The following is a 21,489-nucleotide window of genomic DNA, read 5'->3' on the forward strand; positions in this document are numbered from 1 at the left end:
GGCAAGTTTTTTTTTTTTTTTTTTTTTTTGTCGCCGGAAACAAGGTCGGGAATTTCGCCGGAATTTTTTAACCGGTTATTCCAGGTGAAAAACCTGCTATTGGGTTTATTTGACTCAAAATAATAAGTTGAAGGGCCTAATTGCACCTTGTCAAAGTTAAAGGGCCTAATTGCTCTTTTGCCTATAGTTTAAGGGTCTATTTGACCCTTTTCCCTAATTAAACATGTGATTTTCTAGTACGAAAAAGTTATTATTTATTATAATTTGAATGTATGTTACACTTTTTTAAAGTACATTAAATTATATAAAAATTTCTTTATTAAAATATTTGTACATAATTTTATTACTCTGTATAATTAATAAATAATAAATGATGAATAAGTAAATTGTGATTCCCGATAAGTGCCATAATTATTTGTAAATATATTTAAAATTTATAAATCAGTTACCTTAGCGTTTGCAAAGTTACAATGTGATATACGGATATCTAACTTGTGTACCAATTACTATGTAGTGTGATGACACCTCTATTAATATGTTACCACTTCAAATAGGTGATCACATGATCAAACTTCGGTGATGGGAGCATTGATTCTTTGAGTTAAAAGATTTTGCTAAAGTATATAACAGATATTACCTTGTAAAGAATTGTGAGTATTTCAAAAAAAAAAAAAAAACTTGTTATCTACGTAAGTGAGGATTATATATTATATAATGATAATGATAATGTCCAAGTTCTATCTATTATAATAATGATCAAAATAAGTTATAACAAATATTATTTACTATATTTTTATAGTAATATACTATTAATAATTTTTGGTAGTGTAATCTGGCACTTAACTGCCGCACTATATTTTTATACTAATAATCTTTCTTTTTTCATTAATGATCTTATTCAACCAGTCTCACCATATAATTAGGTAATCAAAAATATTTTAGCCAACTAGTGCCCTTTGTATTTTATTAAGAACTATGAATTGAATACATTTATTTTTTTCATCAAGTTGTTATAAAACAAATATTATTAAGAAAAACATTTAAAATAGCTTTTCTTATTGCCTACAACGTTTACTATCCTTACCATAGTGATACTAATTCAGATCCGATTCCGTAAAATTTGATTAAAATAGTTTTATTGAAACAAAACATCTTCTAATGGTCTAATAAATAATTCTTTAATTTAACAAATAGTCAACTAAAACATGTGATGTGTTTTCAAAAAAAAAAAAAAAAAAAAAAAAAAAAAAAAAAAAAAAAAAAAAAACATGTGATGTCAAACGAGAGTATGCATAACATTAACCCAGAGAAATAAAGGATACTGCACTTAATTTTATTTTGTTTATAAATGTTGGTTGAATCTTAAGGTTTAAGAAAAATGTGGGTTTGGTTGATAATGAAATTACGAAAGGTCAGTACGAGTTCATGAAACATGAAGCAATAAGAAAAAATAAATAAATTATTACTCCGTATTAAATTCTTACCCCAAAAGGCTGAATCCCCAACCCTAAGGGCCCCCCACACTCTAACCCGACAGAGCATGTGGGAGGATGTAAATCACGGTGACTCAATAGGTTACTAAGCAGGGCCAAATGTCGATGCGCACAAAGAATCTGCCCACTTTGAACATAAATTATTACTCCGTATTAAATTCTGAATTTAGAGTTTGGTGCACCGACGCAACCAATCATATAGTGTGGAGAACTGGAAAAGGGAAAATGCAGAGAAAAAACAAAAATGCCATTGGCCCATTATTAAAGAATCTGACTTGTGCTTTCCATGTGATTGTAAACCAAGAAAATAAGGATTTCTAGAATCACCTGATGCTCAAAATCCACTAACTCAATCAGTTATCTGTCCTAACTCAATCAGTTATCTGTCCGTTTAACGGTCCAGGTCCACCGAGAGGTACAGAAGCTGGCCTAAAGGGAATCGTCACTTGTGGGAATTGAACCCGGGTTATCCCAAAATTCAACCCCACAAAGAGAGTTCATTTGCCACTTGAGCTACCCTGTTGAGTTTCAGCTAACAACTATTTAATTTGCCAATCACCCCCAAAATCATTCTAAAATTTATCATTGTTAGGCAGAATTTGTCAGTCTTTAGAGGGGGGAATCATCAGCCGGCTGGAACAGTTGATGGAATAAGGATTTCACCTATTTTATGCTGAGGAATTATCCCTCAGTCCAAAATAAAGGCAACTAAAACATTAACCATATGAGAACAAAATCAATGATATCATCAAGCTTGATCATATCAATCAAGGAGTTTTAGAACAAAGCATGAGGGAAAAGTGAAAACCTCGTTATTTGTTCACAAGGTTGTTCCCTGATTCTCTCTGCCTTAGCCATCATTGTATGTTGAAAAGCCTGCAAAATGGATGCCAAGAGATGCAGAACTTTAAGGGATCAAGAAAAAGGCAATGAAGACAGACTGAGTGCATTACCAGATTTCATTCTTCTTCTCATACTATCACTTTTGCCTACCAGAGATGCCATCAAGACAAGCACCCTCTCAAGAAGGTGGGACCGGTTATGGACCTCTGTGTCTACTCTGAAATTCCATCTACCATCAGAACAGAAGACGCTAAAGGATTTCATAACTTCTGTACACCACACCCTTCTTCTACATGAAAGTCAACGCATCTCTAAGTTCTCTATCAGATTCTACTACAAGGAAAAGTTTGCTTCTAATGTTGATGCATGGATCCGCTTTGCAATAAGGAAAAGTGTGAAAGTGCTTCATTTAGATTTCACAGACAGGTGTACCTATACTCTTGGACGAGATGTTCCCTATGCGATGCCTCGTCATTTCTTCAACAATGAAACGTTCACCAAGCTGAAGTTGAACTTCTGTTCTTTCAAGATGCATGGAGTACAACTTTCCTGGAAATCACTCAGAAAGCTATCTCTGAGGCAAATTGTACTAAGTGACGACATGGTTAATGGTATTCTAGCTGGATGCCCCATACTAGAATGTTTGATTCTTGAGCAATGTTCCAGCTTGACTTTCCTGAGCATCCATTCTGCAAAACTGAAAAGCTTGACGCTATGTAATATGCAAAATGAGATTAAAATTTATGCATCTCATTTGTTGTCACTAACACTTTCAGGCTACATGCACAAAGCTGAACATTCCATTGTAGATTTATCAAGTCTGGAGTACGCCAAGATTGATTTTAATTTCATGTTTTTCGCTTTCGGGGGTGAATGCGAAGTTGAGTACTTTTGCAGGAAATTAAGAAACATCATTAGAAATGTGTGTCATGTAAAGACTCTAGCAGTATGTCAATCGTGTGTCCAGGTAAATCTCATCTGATTTTAAACAACTTATGTATTTTGCTCTTTAACTAATTGTTTTGCCATGTGTAAAGGTGTTAACAGCTTGTGAGGTTTATAGCATTCAAATTCCCATATTGAAGTGCAAGTCTTTGACACTGGAAACAAGTTTCCGTAAACATGAACTCATTGGGATAGCCAGTTTACTACAGAACTCACCTGATTTGGAAAACCTAACAATTATAGCCAGTAACTTGTATGGGTTTTGGGTATGTTCTGTCCCCACTTTCCTCCCTTTGATTGTGTTTTTCATTATTTAAGATAAACTTCCTTAGTTTAGAATTTACTCGTGTTCTTTCAGTGTGAAAGTGATCTAACAAGAAAACATCCCGTTGATGAGCAAAGATTTTGGGATTCACAGACTGATGCTTTCTCTTCTTCACTTCACCATTTGAGGACTGTTAGATTGTACAGTTTTATGAGCTGGGGTGTTGAGTCAGGCTGTGATATCATGGATATGAGCTTAGGGAAATTGCAGAAGAAAATTGCAAGGGAATTAAACCTGGTGAAGTTTTTATTAACAAATTTTACAGTCATAGAGAGGGTGGATTTTCACATCAAGAAGGACCAGAACTCCAAAATTACCAAATTGAGAGAGAGAATACATACTGTTTCCCAAGCTATATTGGCATGCCCAAAAGCTTCATCCCTTGTGGAAGTGGTCTTCTGGTAGGGCCTACCTATGTATTTGTATGATGCAAGAATGTAACGTTAATTTGTTTCCCCCACCAAGATATAAAATTACGCTCCTATATAACAGATACTTCTTGAACCCACCATTTGACAATTTTACCTACAAATCTGCACCATAGTTTTTGCATGGATAGTCATCTTGGAATCATATATGGTTTAGATTTTCTAAAAGAGCTTGAGCTCTTACCATTTTGATCTGAGTTACTTGTTTCTATCAGAAAACTAACAAGGCTAAACAAATCCCAAACAGAATTTAACGGAATTTGTCAACTATCACCACAGTATCATAAATAGAAAAGAAAAAGGTAGTGCACAAGTCTTTAACAGCTATGCCTGAAAGGGTATTAATCAAATAGTAAAAAATATGACACCAGCTTCAATTTTTGTGACACATACAAGAAAAGCGTGTATTTTAAGATAAGTTAAAAGAATAATGAAGAAGCGTTTGATTAAGGCAAGCTAGTAGAAGAAATGGTAATGGTTTTACCTTTTCCATATAAGTCTCATCAAATATTTGTAAGGATGGCATGTTTGACATGTGCTCATACTGAATCTTGATGTACAACCCAACTGCTACCAGGAGCTGTTCTAACGCCCCTCTCTTTCATTTCTCTTCTTAGTTTCTGTTCTTCCTCGTACCGACCCTTGCTAGCATAAATTCTTGCTAATGCAACAAAGTTAGCAGGATTATGAGATTCTATTTCAAATAACGCTTTTGCAGCAACTTCTGCTAGCTCTACTTCTCCATATGTTCGGCAAGCTGTCAGAAGTGCTCCCCAAGCTTTTGCAGTCACCTTTACAGGCATTTGCTTGATAACATCATACGCCTCGTATAATTTGCCTGCCCTACTCAAGACATCCACTAAGCAAGCGTAATGATCACTAGTTGCTTCCACACCATAATGATCTTGCATGCGAGAAAAATGCATTCTTGCTTCATCAGCTAAACCTGCGTGGCTACAAGCTTTCAACACCACAAGAAAAGTGATCCCATCTGGCTTTATGTTTGCCATTTCCATTTGATCAAAAATTTCGAGTGCAATTCTCGCCTCTCCGTGGAGTGCATAGGCTGAAATCAAGCTACTCCATGCAACTACATCCTTTTCTCTCATACTCCAAAACACCGCACGTGCATTGCCAAGGCAACCACACCGGCCATAGGCCTCCACTAGTCCACTCCTCAATTGCGGGTGTGGATCAATGTCATTCCTTATTGAAAAACCATGAATTTCTTTGGTCAAATTCAATGCCGCTATTCCCACAGAAGCACGTAATAATGCAAGAACTGTAATCAAAGTCGGTTTCAGAGCCATCCTCTGCATCTTTCTATAAATCGCTATGGCCTTAGAAAACCCCTCCTCCGTGTCCAAAAGCCCAGCTATAATGCAGTTGAAAGTCGACGCATTTGGCAAAATATCCATAACCCGGAACAACTCCAACGCAGCTGGCATATTCCCAGCATGGGTGTAAAGCGAAATCATTGAGTTCCAAACAACTATATTTCTCACGGGAACCTCATCAAACAGGTGGTGGGCTTGGGCAACCGAGACGCATTTCCCGTACATGTCCACAAGCGCGCACGCTACGAACGGGTTGGATATGAAATTCACTTTGTGCAGGTGGGCATGAATGGCAGCGCCCAGGGAGGGGCGGCGGAGGGCGGCGCATGACTTGAGGACTAGCGGAAAGACGAAAGGGTCGAGGGGAAGGGTGGCACGGATATGGCGGAAGAGTGAAAGTGCCTTCTCGTGGCGGCCTTCATTCACATGAGAAGTCAGAAGCTTTGTGTAAGAAAGTAAACGCAAGTAGTTGGAAGAGTAGGAGCCCATCGTTCATGGACATGAACGTCCTATGCCTGAATCAACATTTTCATGTCCATGAAAGTGTTAACGGTAAGATCTGAAGATTGAGACTACATAGAACATAGTATAAGTAATCTATTCTTTTTGTTCCAGAAAATTGTCTTCCGTCCTATATTGAAATGTCTTAAAAAATTATTATTCTTGTATATACAATCACAGAGTTAATTCCAGCAATGGTCCTCCGACTATATTGATTTTCCAAAATTAGTCCTTGACTTTTAATTTGGACACTTTAGGTCCCTTGACTTTCAATTTCTTTCCAATAGAGGTCCTTTCGTCAGAATACGGTTAATTGAATTTTAAATGAAGGGGTAAACTCATCATTTCACCTGCCTATGTATTATTCTTAGTATTTCTCCATTGTATACGCGATATATATGAAGATAATCTTAGTCGAAACCCTAAAATGTTCCTCGTCGTTCCCCATTTGCTGACTACTCATGTGTGCGTTCCTCTATTATTGAGATGTTTACAAGGTATAACAGCGAAATACAAAGGGAGAAATACGAAGAATAATACATAGGCATGTGAAAGGACGAGTTTACCCCTTCATTTAAAGTCTAATGAACCGTATTCTAACGAAAGGACCTCAATTGGAAATAAATTGAAAGTCAAGGGACCTAAAGTGTCCAAATTAAAAGTCGGGGACTAATTTTGGAAAATCAGTATAGTCGGAGGACTATTGCTGGAATTAACTCTACAATCACATCTATAACTTCATCACGAAACACATTGATAGATTCCAAAGATATCGATAAAACTGAAATTAAATCTTTTTTTTTCTTTTTTCTTTTTTTTTTTTTTTTGTGTTAGCTCCACTCGAAGCAGATGTTAACTAACTATTCTGAATATGACTCCTCTAGCAACTGCCAAGAGAAGCTCCAACAACTCATCCAAGGGTCTTCAAGGACCGTAGTGCCACCATCCTTTGTCTGGTCAAGATTTGTAAAGAAATCTGTACATTTGTTACCTTTCATCATAAAATGTTTAAAAACCAAGTATTCAAAACTCGAGGCTAAGAACTTAAAATCCGAGATGAGGGTAATGACATGATCACTAGTGCCATAATCCTCACTCATCACTTTAACCACAACTTTATAATCTAGTTCCATCGCTAATCTGCAAAATCTCTTCTCCCTACCGAGCCGTAGACCCTCCCTTAAGCCACACAACTCAGCAAGGAAGCTATGTAACTCCAATGTTGACCACAAATCCAATAACCCAGTTCCCTCTAGAATACCGAAAAAGAACACCTGACCTGACGACCGGTACTGGCAAGCTTAGTTATGACTTTCTTAACCCCATATGTATTCAGCTTAAACCACCCTTCAATAGGTGGTGTCCAACCCACCCAAATGGACTTATTACCACCAATTCTCAAGCTCCTTTTGACAATAAGCAATAGTTTAGATTTATGGATTCTAATTTTAAACGATTTAAACACGATATATGAACATGTGATAAGGTCAATTGTTACTTGAATATACATATATACTGCAAGTTGCATTGTATAATGATAAATTAATATGATTTTATTATTAAATATATGAACTCTCATGTATATGTGTTTTGTCAAAAGTTTTAGGTCAATGGACTCCCTATATATCGGTATGTACTTGTAGAGGGAGATGTCGTTTAGTTTTTAGAGTAAATACCCAAAATAGTCCATCGACTATAGCTAAATTCACAAATTGGTCATTGACTTTCAATTTTAACCAATTAAGTTCTTAACTTTGCAATTTTAACACGATTTGGTCCTCCGTCTATTTGACCGTTTTTTGACTGTGATTTTTGATGATATATATGTAATTTCATGGTCCATCGTCGATTTTTTAAGGTTCCGGTTGCATTTTCAGACCGCATTGTTACATTTGAATCCACCGCCGAAAGCAATCTACCAAATCCTGTCGCATTTCTTCATCTTCCCTTTGGATTCAATGTAGTTGAGTTCGTACCAGAGTGAAGAAGACAACGTGTTTCCGAACCGGTGCAGCGTCATCCTGGAGGCCTCCATGTGCTCCGGTGAGAGCTGCGGGTTCTTCTGGAGATCGTCGATAACGGTGCGAGCGCCGGCGTTAATGCAGAAATGTTCGAAGGACCAAATCGTGTTAAAATTGCAAAGTTAAGGACTTAATTGGTTAAAATTAAAAATCGAGAATCAATTTGTGAATTTAGCTATAATTGAGGGACCTTTTTAGATATTTACTCTAGTTTTTATAGAACTAATGTAAGAACACATGCCACCGATCTCGTCAATGAGCAACACGTGGCGCACACCTAAACATTGGATGGCCAGGTTAGTCGCTCACTCGATTTATGATGACCTTGTATTTAAACTAAGTCATTATATTTTAAAATGAAAAATAAAAATTAGCTATACGTATAATGCTTCTTTTTATCCAATGACATTCATTTATTTTTGAGTTATACTATATGAACTCTCAAATTATACTCTCTCATTTGTACTTCCTGATGTGGCAAGCTAGAATTGGTTATTTTTAACATGCGGGTCCACAGAAAAATGTCTACATCAAGAACATGTGAGAGGAAGTATAAAATTGGAGTAGCCCAAATATTTTCCTTTGTTTTTAAGGGCAGAAGGCAACCACCGTATTGCCTTAAGCTCCTCCTTCCATCCTTACTGGAGACGAGGCTTGGCTCAGAGAGTCAGAGACGAGTTCCGTTTCAATGGACCCAAAAACATCGTGTTCTTAGGTTCATAAGTGTTAATGTAGTAGATGGGATATTGGTAGTGGTGCATACATGATTGAAAACCCAAAAAAAAGAGTGAAAATTTGTAATTTTTTTAACAACAAAAATTTTACTTAAAAATGACGCGTTTTGGACTGTAGTCCACACAATAATTAGCTATGAATTTATACTTTGTCATTTTGATTCATGATCCATAATGCTATATGGACTCTGGTGGCCTAGTCCATGATATAACAATTGTTATGCCATGGACCCGAGTCCACCTTACAATGTGGATCCAGGTCTAAAACGACACAGCTTTGCGCATCTAAACTAAAGGTGTTGTTAGTGGCACCGTTTCCTCAAACAATGATTATTTATTTATTTATTTATTTTTGTGAATATAGAGCTCAAAAATTGTGAATATAGATTCAAAAATTGTGTTATACGGTTGATATAATTGTGAATATAGAGTTTAAAAAGTGCAAATATAGAGTTATGTAATTGTGAATTTTGAGTTATGTAATTGTGAATGTTGAGTTATGAAATTGTGATTATAGAGTTCAAAAATTGTGTTATATGTTGGTACCGTTGGTAGAAAAACAAATAATAATAAAAAATAAGATTATTATTTTCTGGAAATATAAGGGAAGGAAAGATGGAGAAAATTGGCTAGTGTTTGGTGTTGGGTTTTTGCAAGAGTCAAGTGATCACTCTTTCCTTAAAACCTTATTTGCCACCTCCAAAGATGCTAGGAGCTTTGTGGCCTAGGCTTCGAAGGATAAAACTTGCTATGATTCAATGTTTGAGCATTCAAACAAGGAATCCGGCGAGCAAGACAAGATTTTGAACACAGTAGGCTTAGAAAGAGAAGGAGTAGAAGCATAAATTTTGAGGCTTGAAAAACTCTAAGTTTCGTGTAGAGTGCTTGTGCTCTTGTGTGTAAAATCTGCTTCTTACTACCTCTCTTATATAGGGATGGAGGAGCTAATAGCCTTTATTATGGCAATTAAAACTGACATTAAAGCTGACTTCCAACAGCTATTACAGCAGGCCACTACCTAAGAATTGAATTCAGAATTCAAAATTGGAGTTAATAGAAAATTAATTCCGTAACAGATGAATTAAATCCCCATAACAGTAAGAACTTTCGGGTTCCAGACCGTTGGCGTACAAGGTTCGGCCTCAACCACATGTTTGCTGCCCCCAGGTGCCGGCGCACACGAGCTCGGGCTTGAATCAAGCATTTTTCAATCTCGTCTAGTTGGAATTTGATTTGCACCCCCTCCTCCCCCCGCGCGAGAGAACCTCTATGCTATACAATTCTACAAGCTTCAAAAGAACTTTGTATATAAGGGGGGCAAATCATTTTTCCTAACCAATGTGGGACAAAAGCTCACTTTTTCCCTTCATTTTCCAACTCAAATGGGTCTACTTTGAGAATTAATATCTCATTCACCCATTATCCGTTTTGAGCATACAATATATCGATTTCTTCGTCTCACTACGAAGAATCCGAATCCACTTTAACCCGACCCAAATCGGAAGTGGACCCCACTGATAATTGTACCACAAAATAGCCACTTAACATGCCATTTTAAGCTATTTTTTCTAACATTATACAGTTGATTTACTTGTGAAAATTGAGTTATATAATTGTGAATATAGAATTCAAAAATTTTGATTTGAATATTTTTATTTTTATTTTTAATTCAGACAGCGTCATTTTGGACCCAGGTCCACAACATAATTTATCAATGATATAAATTGCATTGTGCTTGTGCCCAACTTGATGGGCTAGGCTAATTGGCCCATTTCAACTATATCACATCGGATCTCTATTTGTTCAATAGTTATGTTTTGGAACCATGTCCACCTTGTAAGATGGACACAGTTCCAATACGACATCGTTTGGAAATTTTAGAGTAATAGTATCGTTAGTGACACTGTTTTCCTCCACTAATCAAATTAAAAAAAAAATTGTCAAAACACCTCAACGACATAAAAAATAGAGTCCTATAATTGTGAGTATGAAATTCAAAAATTATGAACACAGAGTTCTATAATTATGAACATATAATAATTGTGAATATCGAGTTCAAAAATTATGAACATATAATAATTGTGAATATCGAGTTCAAAAATTATGAACATAGAGTTCTATAATTATGAACAAAGAGTTTTGTAATTGTGAATATAGAGTTCAATAATTGTGAATATGGAGTTCACAAATTATGAACATAGAGTTCAGTAGTTATGCACATATACTTCCTGAAGACAAATACCGTTAACAACGAAAGAAAGCAATTTTTTTTTTTAAATTGACACCGCGTCATTTGCCACCAAAACGACGCCATTTTGAAACGGTGTTCACCTTGCAAGGTGGACACGCCGACACGGTTCCACCACATAATTTGCCCTATTTGTTAACCCGTTTCTTTCCTATCAGGCCCAAGACATCGACATTAGGGTTTTAGAAGCAGCTCCTTCCCCTCCTCTGCTGCTATATATACGTGACGGTAAAACCCTAAGTAGAAGGCTTGCAGCTCGGCACACTCTGAGCATCTCTGCAAACATGTATCCGTTTCTTCCCATCGCTAATGAAGCGTGGGCTTTAGTAATATAGGTGGCCAACCGTAGATTCGGTCCGCCGGAAAATGAAAACCTCTCCTTTCTGGTGCTATTTTTCTGAAAAAATCGAATCTTTACGCCACTCTTTTCCCGTCGATTTGCGCTATCTGTAGGGAGCAAATATGTTAGTCAGATGCATATCGTTAGCGTGGAGCTGAAATATTTATCTCTCTCGCTTTCTCCTATCAGTAAGTGTTTTTGAATAGTTTTTTTTTTAAATTTTTTTTTTTAATGGTTGTTTGCACGTAGCCTCCCGGGCAATTCTGAGATACAGTGTGAAGAACGAGCCCCAAATGCTCGTGCCAAAAAGACGTCGCTGTCTGTGTTGCAGTCTAGCCATTGTACCACTTTCTATCCATAGCTTTTCTGTGTCAATTCGACGGCTACATTTTTCTATCTTGTTCAATCTAATCGTTTCTGTGCATGTTGCTGGAAATCTACTACGCATCCTAGATTGCATTTACATATAATTTTAATGGTTTGGCTATGATTAAATTGTTTTATCCGCGCTTCAGAGAGCAATCTATGAAGTATACGGTAAATATGGTTGAATTTATTAATATGAGCCAAGAAATATGTTTTTTTTTTCTGTTGATTTATTTACTTGCTTGGTGAGATGCAATGAGGATAAGAAATCAGCTTTTAACGCCAGTTCTGCTTCTGAATATCATTGATTGAAAGAGCTGTTTATTTTTCTGAGCATCATACTGTTTCTTTTATCTATTTTTTTTAAATGTATTTGTTCAACATGGAGCTTATGTCTGTATGCTTTTTAGATTTGTAATTATTATTGTTTCTCCAGGAATTCTATTGGGATGGTGTAGTTTCATCAAACACAATTAATTGCTGGCATGTGAGAAATTGTTGAGTGTTTCCTAAGTTTAGAAGTCGGTGATGAATTTTTATCTTGCTGGATAGTATTTGAGATGCATTGGTCTCAAGGCCCTGTATTTCAGGGAGAACCTCTTGGGGGTAATGCATTTGTTATGAAATAATTTTGTTATTCTGAGGCTTCTTGATTTGTTTAGGGTTGTAATTTTTGTTTTGGTTTGTTTGGAGTATTTGGCAGTGATGATATAAATCCATGTAGTATGAGGTGTAGTGGATCCAGGTCCCTGCTCTGCAGGGGGAACCTCCTGGTGAAACTACATTGCAAATGATTGTAATGGATTTTTCTGAGTCCAACTAATTGTTATCTTTTCTTATTGTTTATGTTTTTTCTTGTCTTGTTTACTTGTGATTTGTGTTGGAGTTCTGTGGAAATAAGGAAGATGATGATTGTTATTTGTCGCCCCAGTCTTAGTTGTGTCCAATGATGCAACATGGTGATTGACATGTCATTTCTGATTCCATTTTCCTGTTTTTTTGGTTGCATTTGAGTTTTGGTTTTGTTAATTACTTCTAGTTAGAAAATTATATGCAGATATGCAAGGAGGTGTGATGATTCTTATCCATCTAAATCTGTATGTTTCAGTGATGATTTCATAACATGCACTACCATCTGATCTCTGTTGCATATCTCATGTTTTTAGTGTTGTATTCATGAATTTGGTAATGCAATCGATGATGCTATTTACCCATATCTTCTGATTTATTGTGATTGTCATTTAAGTTATCACCATCTTTCGACTGAGGTTGCAAATGAAGTTTAGCTATTTCAATTTCTTCAAATTTTCATTCTTTCATTTCTCTAATCTAAAGCCTACATTAATTTTTAATATTTAAGTGGTTTTATTTGAAATTGATCAGAGTGTTTGTTTTGCCTGTGGTATCTAATGTCCAGTCTGTTTTTGTTGCTGGATGTTTCGTTTTGAGGGCAGAAATATAAAGCAGATCTTTGCGACACAGATAGCTTCATTTGTAATAAGCTTTCTGTTACACTATCCCTGCTTACATTTAAAATAATTTGATTCCTATATTTTATTGAAAACTCAATTATGTGTTTTTTTTTTTGAATTTATAAATACTCCTTTTTAGTTTTTTACTATGAAGTTTCATTATATATTGAATTTAGAGTTGCAGATGATGATGTTTTTGAATCATACTCCTTCTGGAGAAAGATGAAATTGTGTTGAGGAAATCAGAATCTCTGATGCATTTGTTAAATTTTTATTCAACTTCTTTTTCTCTACTCCTTTTTATGTTGTGTTATTTTTTGCTGTATAGTGTTATGCCTTTTGCCTATGATGGCATTAAATATACTTTGAGTATCTCACTTTGAAAAGAACCTAAACCTGAGGTATAAAGGTGTAATTCACTAATTTTTTTTAGAGTTGTGGATTTGTATTATTGTTTTTCTCAGTTCTGGTGAATGGAGTTTGTGCATATGATGATAAACAGACAGGGACATCAGCACTCTATGGAGGATGTTGATTTGTCAGATGGGAATCTCTCTGATGCACAGTTTAATCATATCTTTTAAAACACTCTGCTTGTTTGGATTAGTGTTTTGGAGAAAGAATTTTCTTTGTCCAAAATGCCTTCCATTAAAAAAAATTAATTGTTTTAGTATTAATTTCTTTGTCCAAAATGCCTTCCATTAACAAAGGCTTCATTTTTGTTGTCCCTCCTATCTTCCCCTATTTTGTTTTTAATGTGGGATCTAACGATCTTACATATCAATTTACGGAAGGAAGTAACTATTCTCCTTTTTTTTTTGTTTTGATCTTATAATTATTATTGTTATTATATTATATATTATATATTATATATATTATATGATTGTGATGTGACTTGTTTTGTCTCCCTCACACATTTTGAACTGTTTGCCTATGATGCATTTCTAATGTAAGTATTATCAGATGAAGGATGATGATATCTAAAATTGTCACTACCTCTGAGGCAAGCACACCAATGTATTTTTCCAACCCAAGGCCTTTAAATCTTCTTGCTTTGCTTCTTTTTCATTTAACTTTCTTTTTTGAATGTTGGGCAATAGAGAAGTTATGATATGATATGATTAATATATATATATATATATATATATATATATATATATATTTTACGTGATAAACAATGATCTAGTAGGCGAGCCCAGGAAGAAGATTCTCGAAGGCTACAAGGAGGCCCCTGGGGGATGCTGATGAGAGCCTGTAGCCTTGGTGCGCTTGGTAATGATTGAAGACTACAAAAACAAGGATTTGGCCCACACTTTTTGGTCAATGAACACCCAAGAAGAACAAGAGGATGATTGTTATCGTAGACAGCATTTCTTTGAGGATGAAATGATGTGTATCAGGTTAAATATAATGTGTGAACTTTGTGTTCCCAAACCATGGGGTGGTACGAGTTTCAGGAGAATTCGCGATTTTAACATTGCTTTATTGGGAAATCAGGCTTGGAGGCTTGTCCAATTCCCCAATTCCTTACTTTCTAAACTCTATAAGGCAAAATATTACCCCTCTGCTGCTTTTTTGGAAGCAAAACTTGGGAGTAACCCTTCATTCATTTGGCGTAGTATTTTGGAAGCTCAAACTGTTTTAAAGCAGGGATATAGATGGAGACCTATGTTTGGAAAGAACCTTGGCTACCTAATGATGATTTACGCTTCATTCAAACACCTATGCCTGACTCCCTTCATGATTTGCATGTGGATTCACTCTTCAATATTTCAAAGACTGCTTGGGTTCTGGATATTCTTAATGCTCTTTTTATCTCTGATGTGAATCTCATATGGAATATTCCTATTGAAGAAGTCAAGCATCCTGACAGAATTATTTGGGCTGAAAATGAGAAGGGCTTGTATACTGGTAAGAGCTGTTTCAGGAAACTTCCAGGACACTTGCATGTTGATCAAATTCCATTTTGGACTAAGGTTTGGAAGATGAGGCTCCCACCGAGAATTAAATTGTTTTTTGGCAGCTTTGTTTGGGCACTCTTCCTTCAGTGGATCTTTTAAGATCAAGAAGAGTGCAGATTCACCCAACTTGTCAGATCTGTGGTGGTGATGACGAATCTGGCTTTCATTTATTTGTCAAATGCTGCCGGCTATAAGTTGTTGGAATCACATTGGCAGTATAATTCACCAAGGCTGCTCCAGTTTGATGGATTGGTTGGAATCTAACTTCCGAAATCTCTCTACTAATGAATTATGCTTAATGATCTCTATTTGCTGGAAACTCTGGGAAGCAAGGAATGTTAAAATTTGGAATCATATTGTTACTCCCATGCAGGTTATTATTAATGGGGCACAGACCTTTCTCTATGAATGGTGCAAGTTAATCCTATTTCCTCATATCAGCAATAGCTCAGACTCTATCACCAAATGGGCTCTATCCAATCAAAAAAAGAATTTGGAGAATTAGGTTGATTGATTTCTGGATTTTGATTAATCGGAATATAAAAAGGGTCTTTTTCTTGTTTATCAATTGGATCAATTAATTGATCGTTATTAGTCCCAATTGGAGTCTTTTGATTACTGCTGGGATTGATCTCTTCTTCGGGATTGATCTCTTCTTCGGGATTGATCTCTTCCTCTTCTTCTTTATCAATTGCATAAAATATTTCATCCTTATTAGTCCCAATTGGAGTCTCTATCACCAAATGGGCGAAACCCCCGGATGGTTGGCTCAAACTCAATGTTGATGCATCTCTTGACTCCAACAACTCTAAGATGGGATTTGGCTTTGTCTTTCGTGATTCCAATGGCAAGTTCAGGGCAGCAGGTATGATCCCATGCCATGGCAGGGCTTATGCAGACCAGATGTGGCGGAGGCAATAGCGGTTCGTGAAGCTCACTTGGGACGAAGCAACACAACCTGGATCAAGTTCAAGTTGAATGTGACTGCATGAAAGTTATTAAAGGCATCCAGCCCCACTCTGCATTTTCCTATTTTGATCTTATTTTGAATGACATTCTCTATCTTGTTAAACGATCTGTGAATATATGGTCGTCCACTCACTTGCTCGGGAGGCCTTATTCAAGTCTGATCGTTCGGAATGTTTCCTTGTTCCTTTTCCCTTTGTTGTTCAGAACTTGGAGCTAGACTCCTTTTAATATAATATTATCGTTTTTCTTTTCAAAAAATGATAATTTTAAATGATAAAGTTTAATTTGTGAATAATGTAATTTTCGAAATGAACTATTTGACTTATTTGTATATAAACTTTTTGGTATTTTGTTTCAGCCTTACAAGTTGTTATCTTAAACATAGTGTAAAAAATTGTTGAATAACTATAAATGATAATGTTTAGTTTGTGAACAATGTAATTTTAAATGAACACTATTTATGAACATTGTAATTTTAAATGAACACTATTTGGTCATTATCACTATAAATGATAATGTTTAATTTGTGAGCAATGTAATTTTAAATGAACACTATTTGTGAACAATGTAATTTTAATAGTCACTAAAACTGTGCATTGCATGGCCTTATAAGCAAAAAATCAAACAACTGAGGTTGTTCTAACAACTAGTTTTTATGGTTTTTTTTTTTTTGAGTTAATTTAATTTTGTATTCTAGGTTTATAGTTGTCATTTTACTATTATTTTTTCTTTCTTATAACATATTCTATTAGTTCTAATATTATTGTAGTATCACTATTTTTTGTCATCCGTCAACACATGTTTAAATGCCGTCAAATACGATTAAATCAAAGTGGATTGACCCACTATTTAAAAAATATCTAATTCATGACTAGAATAGTACATATTCTTAAATTGCAATTTCGACCTCCACAATGCTTCTACAAGACACATAAATCTAGGACAAAAAGTGATTATGCAAGAATAATAGTAGGACTAATTCTAAAAAAGAAAAGGACTATAGTAACATGCTAATTTTAAATTAGGACCAAAAATGAAATAAATTCTTTATTTATTTATGTAGTTTTTTTGAAAGCATTTATTTATGTAGTTAAACATAACAAAACAGTGAAATTAGGAGAGATTATTTCGATGGGTTACCCTTCTTTAATGGTGAGAGTGAAAGAAGGGTAAGATCTCAGAATGCGGTGGTGTAGACCGTAGACTCGTATAAGCCGTATTCCAAGGGGCTGGACCGAATAAAACTGCTACATGTCGTCAAGGAAGAAGACATAATTATCCAATAAATAAATAAACAAAAAATGCCGTTTACTGGGAAATTCGGGGAGTTTTCTTTCAGACACTCTTGAGTGGCAGGTGAGAATTGAGAGCGTTGAAAGGCTGAGAGAAGAAGAAGATGGGTGCTTTCTCATTTTTGAGCAGAGTTCTGCATACCAAGCCTTCTAACTACTCCAAGATTCTTGTTCTTGTCTCTGTCAGGTTCTCTTTCATCCTTCTTTTTTTTTTCGTTTTTATTTTTTTTCCCCATTAATTTTGTTGAAAAGGTTGCTTTTTGGCTAGATCTCTCCTGGGTTCTTGGAATTCCCACTTTTTTTTTTTTTTTTTTTGGCTTATTTTTTCTTCAATTTTCCTGACAATTTGTAATCAGTGGACCGCATTTTGTCATTTTTAGCTTATCTTGAGTTTCTTATAGTTTCTGCGGGAATTCAGATTTCTTTCCTTTTTTTTTGTTTTGTTCCTAGAGTATGTATGAGAGAAATTCTTTGAGCTCAGGTTGATGGTCTTCAGCTTGAACCCACCTCTCTTTCTCTCTCTCTATTCACCTCCTGGAAAGCTGCTTTTTTATCCTAGAAAGAAGTTTAGAAATGAAGAAATTTCACATATTCTATGTGGTCAAAGTGGCTATTATGCCGGGTAGGGCCTATTTTCTTTTCCCGTCAGCTATGAACAACTTAGCCTATTTTACTATGTATGATTCTTTGCCCGTTAGAGTCACCAGACAAGAATCTTTGCCGGTTAGAGTCACACAATTTATTATTTTTGAGCACTACTGACTCTGTTAGGGAGAGCCACAGTTATGTCGTTTGATCACACGTCTTTGGCATATAATCCCTTAAGTTAATCAAGTTTCTATTGTTTATATGAAACTTGTGTTTGGCCTTGATTTTTAACCCTAATGTGTTTTTTGCAGTAGTGGAGGTCTGATTGCATATGCAGAATCCCATTCAAACAACGAAACGAAAATTGTGGAACAAAGTCAGCCAGAACCGAAGAGAAAAAGAGTGGTGGTGCTTGGAACAGGATGGGCTAGCATTAGTTTCCTACAAGATTTGGATGTTTCATCCTATGATGTTCAAGTGGTCTCCCCGCGAAATTATTTTGCATTTACTCCATTGTTACCTAGTGTGACATGTGGAACAGTCGAGGCACGAAGCATAGTTGAGCCTATAAGGAACATATTAAAGAAGGTAAGCAAATTATAAGATGGAAGTTCGTTTCGTTCCTAACTTCCTATTCCAAAAACACCGTATAGAGTAGAGCATTAACTTGTAACGCCCTTGGCAGGGAAATGGAAAAATTCATTTTTGGGAAGCAGAATGCTTGAAGATTGATGCAAAGGAAAAGAAACTACACTGTCGTTCTAATATTGATGAAAATTTAGTCGGGAATAATGATTTCTCACTAGATTATGACTATCTGATTGTAGCAGTTGGAGCAAGAGTGAACACTTTTAACACCCCCGGTGTCTTGGAGTATTGCCACTTTCTAAAGGTAGAGTTCTCATTTCATAAAGAAATATTAAATATATGCACGTGAGAGCACTTGCAGAATAGATGCATCGTAACCTGGAGGGTGTGGTTGAGTGGAAGGGACCCATCCATCCTTAACCAAAGGTCAAGGGTTCGATCCTTGACTTTGGGTATGGAGCAGACTTAAATCTCCAGACCAGCTGTCCCACGCAAAAGAGGGGCCTACATAGTTCTTTTTTGAGATAACTAAAATATTTTTGTGAACTCCTATGTTTTTTAAGCAAAAAGAAAATACTCTGCTACACAGGAAGTAGAAGATGCTCAAAGAATTCGGCGATCTGTAATTGATTGTTTTGAAAAGGCAGTCCTTCCAGGGCTAAGTGAAGAAGAGCGGAGAACCAACCTCCATTTTGTCATTGTAGGGGGCGGGCCAACTGGAATAGAATTTGCTGCAGAGTTGCATGACTTTGTTCATGAAGATTTAGTGAGAATTTACCCAGAAGTGAAAGATCTAGCGAAAATAACTGTTATCCAATCTGGAGATCATATTTTAAACACGTAAGATTTATCATTCTACCTTTGTATTTTAATCCGTTTGCTGTATATATGCAATGTTGCTTCTATGATTGGGCGAAATTGTTTGATAAAAACTCATGTTTCAGCTGGTTTAGAATTAGTTGTGCATCACATTCTCAAACCAATCATGCCTTAACTTTGTGTCTTGGCAGGTTTGATGAAAGAATTAGTACTTTTGCTGAGCGGAAATTTCAAAGAGATGGAATCGAGGTTTTGACAGGATGCCGAGTCGTGAGTGTTACTGATGAGTTCATTAACATGAAAGTTAAAGCCACGGGAGAAAACGTTAAAGTGCCACATGGAATGGTTGTGTGGTCGACTGGGGTTGGTACTCGCCCGGTCGTGACTGACTTTATGGAACAAATTGGTCAGGTACCTTCGTTTTATATTCCGTTTGCTTAGATCAACAATGCTTTGTTACGGGTATTTTTTATTTTTTTATTTTTAAATATATATCCAGACTGATTCTTATATTTCTTATGCAGACCAACAGGCGCGCTCTTGCAACAGATGAATGGTTAAGAGTAAAAGGCTGTGAGGGTGTCTATGCTCTTGGTGATTGTGCAACTGTAGATCAACGTAAAATAATGGTACGTAACATTTAAAATTTAAACTATTCATGGAAAATTTTACCCGTTGTCCTTGTGAGCATATAGCCATTAATGTGCAATCCAACTATCAGCTTAAGTTTTTAGTTGAGATGGAGCACATGCTTCAATTTGGTACAGTCTGTAAGGCTAGTCAATAAAGTTGAAGGATTATATGCACACCTGATTTCTCTTTTATACTAGGCATATGGTTACATTAATTTTCCAAAAATCCCAAACGCTACCTGCCTTTTGCTTCTCTTTCATACTTCTGCAAAACATTTTGTGGTTCAGGAAGATATTACGAGCATTTTCAAAGCAGCAGATAAAGATAATTCTGGCACCTTAACTGTTGACGAATTTGAAGACGTTATTGAAGATATCATCATTAGTTACCCCCAAGTTGAACTGTATGTGAAGAGCAAGCATCTGCTCGAAGTGGTAGATTTGCTAAGAGATTACGAGGGAAACAAACAAGGTGAGATAGATATTGAGGGGTTTAAGTTGGCCCTCTCTCATGTAGATTCTCAGACGAAGAGTCTTCCTGCGACTGCTCAGGTGTCTCGTTTTTCCCCTTTCTTTGTGCTTTTTACCATCTCTTCCTTCTCCGTTTCTTTGTATATTGCTCGAGTTTATAGTTATATTTGACTTGCTAGGTTGCTGCACAACAAGGTGCATATCTGTCTAGATGCTTTAACCGTTGGGAACAGTGTAAACGTAATCCAGAAGGCCCTCGTCATTTCAAGGGTTCGGGACGCCATGAATTCCGCCCTTTCAGGTATGCTTTATTTGTTTTTGTGAAAACTAAACTCTTGAGCCAAAGATTCATTATCCTTACAAGGGCCCCAGTCAAGTTGGTTAAGCTGTTGACTTGGTAACCACAAGATTACAAGTTCGACTGGTCGACTCCTAGCGGGAGCGGCCTATTGGCGTTCTTGGTTTGTGCTAGTTATCTCCTTGTGATCCTTTGTTGGGTAAGCCGCTAGGGCACAAGGGTTGTCAGCTTTGGGTAACTTAAGCTGGTTTATCTCCTTATGATCCTTTGTCGGCTAAGATCACAAGGCGGGGTAGTGGCTGCGGATTTCCCTCGTCACTCAAAAAATATGACATCAACTCTTTCCATTAGCTGATGAAGACATTCGAATAAATTGCACTCCAGTTATAGGCATCTCGGGCAATTCGCTCCCTTAGGCGGGGATCAAGCAGCAGCAGAGCTTCCTGGAGACTGGGTTTCCATGGGTCGAAGCACGCAGTGGCTATGGTATTCTGTATATGCAAGGTGATCATCGAGAGCCTCTTTGATGAGATCATCATGCCTGTTAAGTTAATATCTCTAATTCATTTGCCTTGATGCTGTGTTTCCTTTCAGCAAGCAAGTGAGCTGGCGCACGAGAATCCTTGTTGTGGCTGATTGGACAAGACGATATATCTTTGGAAGGGATTCGAGCCGTATTTGATGCTTCCTTGTTGTGGTTTATGTGTGTTTCTCTTCTGTGTGTATTCTGTTTCTTTCTGGTTCTTTAAACCCAAAATGACAGTGACATCATGAATATATTAATTCAAATTGCTATTCTCAACCTTGTTACTTTTCGA

General features: G+C 36.3%; 3 protein-coding genes and 2 long non-coding RNA genes across 7 annotated transcripts; 3 read left to right on the plus strand and 2 right to left on the minus strand.

Moving 5' to 3' along the window:
- Positions 1–2,282: 2,282 nt before the first annotated feature.
- Positions 2,283–2,855, minus strand: LOC109155883. Its single transcript, XR_002049948.1, has 3 exons — positions 2,769–2,855; positions 2,487–2,625; positions 2,283–2,369 (listed from the first exon to the last, which is right to left on the minus strand). It is a non-coding gene; the product is annotated as an uncharacterized LOC109155883 (long non-coding RNA).
- Positions 2,355–4,112, plus strand: LOC109155875 (putative F-box protein At1g49610). Its single transcript, XM_019303554.1, has 3 exons — positions 2,355–3,303; positions 3,374–3,547; positions 3,640–4,112. Exons 1-3 carry the CDS (start codon positions 2,377–2,379, stop codon positions 4,009–4,011), a joined length of 1,473 nt encoding a protein of 490 aa, XP_019159099.1. The 5' UTR covers positions 2,355–2,376; the 3' UTR covers positions 4,012–4,112.
- On the minus strand, positions 2,930–6,001 carry LOC109155880 (putative pentatricopeptide repeat-containing protein At1g03510). Of its 3 annotated transcripts, none has more exons than XM_019303562.1 (2): positions 4,519–6,001; positions 2,930–3,033 (listed from the first exon to the last, which is right to left on the minus strand). In XM_019303562.1, the coding sequence occupies exon 1, from the start codon at positions 5,858–5,860 to the stop codon at positions 4,574–4,576; it is 1,287 nt and encodes a 428-aa protein (XP_019159107.1). In that variant the 5' UTR covers positions 5,861–6,001; the 3' UTR covers positions 2,930–3,033; positions 4,519–4,573. The 3 variants fall into 3 exon arrangements, with proteins under 3 accessions (XP_019159107.1, XP_019159109.1, XP_019159108.1); XM_019303564.1 differs by having other exon boundaries at positions 2,961–3,025; XM_019303563.1 differs by lacking the exon at positions 2,930–3,033 and adding an exon at positions 4,064–4,142 and having other exon boundaries at positions 4,520–6,001.
- Positions 6,002–11,041: 5,040 nt separating this feature from the next.
- On the plus strand, positions 11,042–13,521 carry LOC109155882. Its single transcript, XR_002049947.1, has 2 exons — positions 11,042–11,403; positions 13,238–13,521. It is a non-coding gene; the product is annotated as an uncharacterized LOC109155882 (long non-coding RNA).
- Positions 13,522–17,102: 3,581 nt separating this feature from the next.
- Positions 17,103–21,483, plus strand: LOC109155872 (external alternative NAD(P)H-ubiquinone oxidoreductase B1, mitochondrial-like). The gene is made up of 10 exons (XM_019303551.1): positions 17,103–17,462; positions 18,175–18,451; positions 18,549–18,755; positions 19,041–19,291; positions 19,462–19,681; positions 19,795–19,899; positions 20,191–20,454; positions 20,553–20,674; positions 21,056–21,175; positions 21,266–21,483. The coding sequence occupies exons 1-10, from the start codon at positions 17,380–17,382 to the stop codon at positions 21,351–21,353; spliced, it is 1,737 nt and encodes a 578-aa protein (XP_019159096.1). The 5' UTR covers positions 17,103–17,379; the 3' UTR covers positions 21,354–21,483.
- Positions 21,484–21,489: the final 6 nt, after the last annotated feature.

This window comes from Ipomoea nil, unplaced genomic scaffold, assembly GCF_001879475.1.
Source record: "Ipomoea nil cultivar Tokyo-kokei standard unplaced genomic scaffold, Asagao_1.1 scaffold2704, whole genome shotgun sequence".
NCBI lineage: Eukaryota > Viridiplantae > Streptophyta > Magnoliopsida > Solanales > Convolvulaceae > Ipomoea > Ipomoea nil.

Bases quoted from the DNA above. Each gene is read 5' to 3' on its own strand.
- LOC109155875 (XM_019303554.1), top strand. From the start codon at position 2,377: ATGGATGCCAAGAGATGCAGAACTTTAAGGGATCAAGAAAAAGGCAAT. The intron at 3,304-3,373 runs GTAAATCTCATC...CCATGTGTAAAG, and splicing joins TATGTCAATCGTGTGTCCAG to GTGTTAACAGCTTGTGAGGT. The intron at 3,548-3,639 runs GTATGTTCTGTC...GTGTTCTTTCAG, and splicing joins GTAACTTGTATGGGTTTTGG to TGTGAAAGTGATCTAACAAG.
- LOC109155880 (XM_019303562.1), bottom strand. From the start codon at position 5,860: ATGGGCTCCTACTCTTCCAACTACTTGCGTTTACTTTCTTACACAAAG.
- LOC109155872 (XM_019303551.1), top strand. From the start codon at position 17,380: ATGGGTGCTTTCTCATTTTTGAGCAGAGTTCTGCATACCAAGCCTTCT. The intron at 19,292-19,461 runs GTAAGATTTATC...GTGTCTTGGCAG, and splicing joins GGAGATCATATTTTAAACAC to GTTTGATGAAAGAATTAGTA. The intron at 20,675-21,055 runs GTATGCTTTATT...ATTGCACTCCAG, and splicing joins CATGAATTCCGCCCTTTCAG to TTATAGGCATCTCGGGCAAT.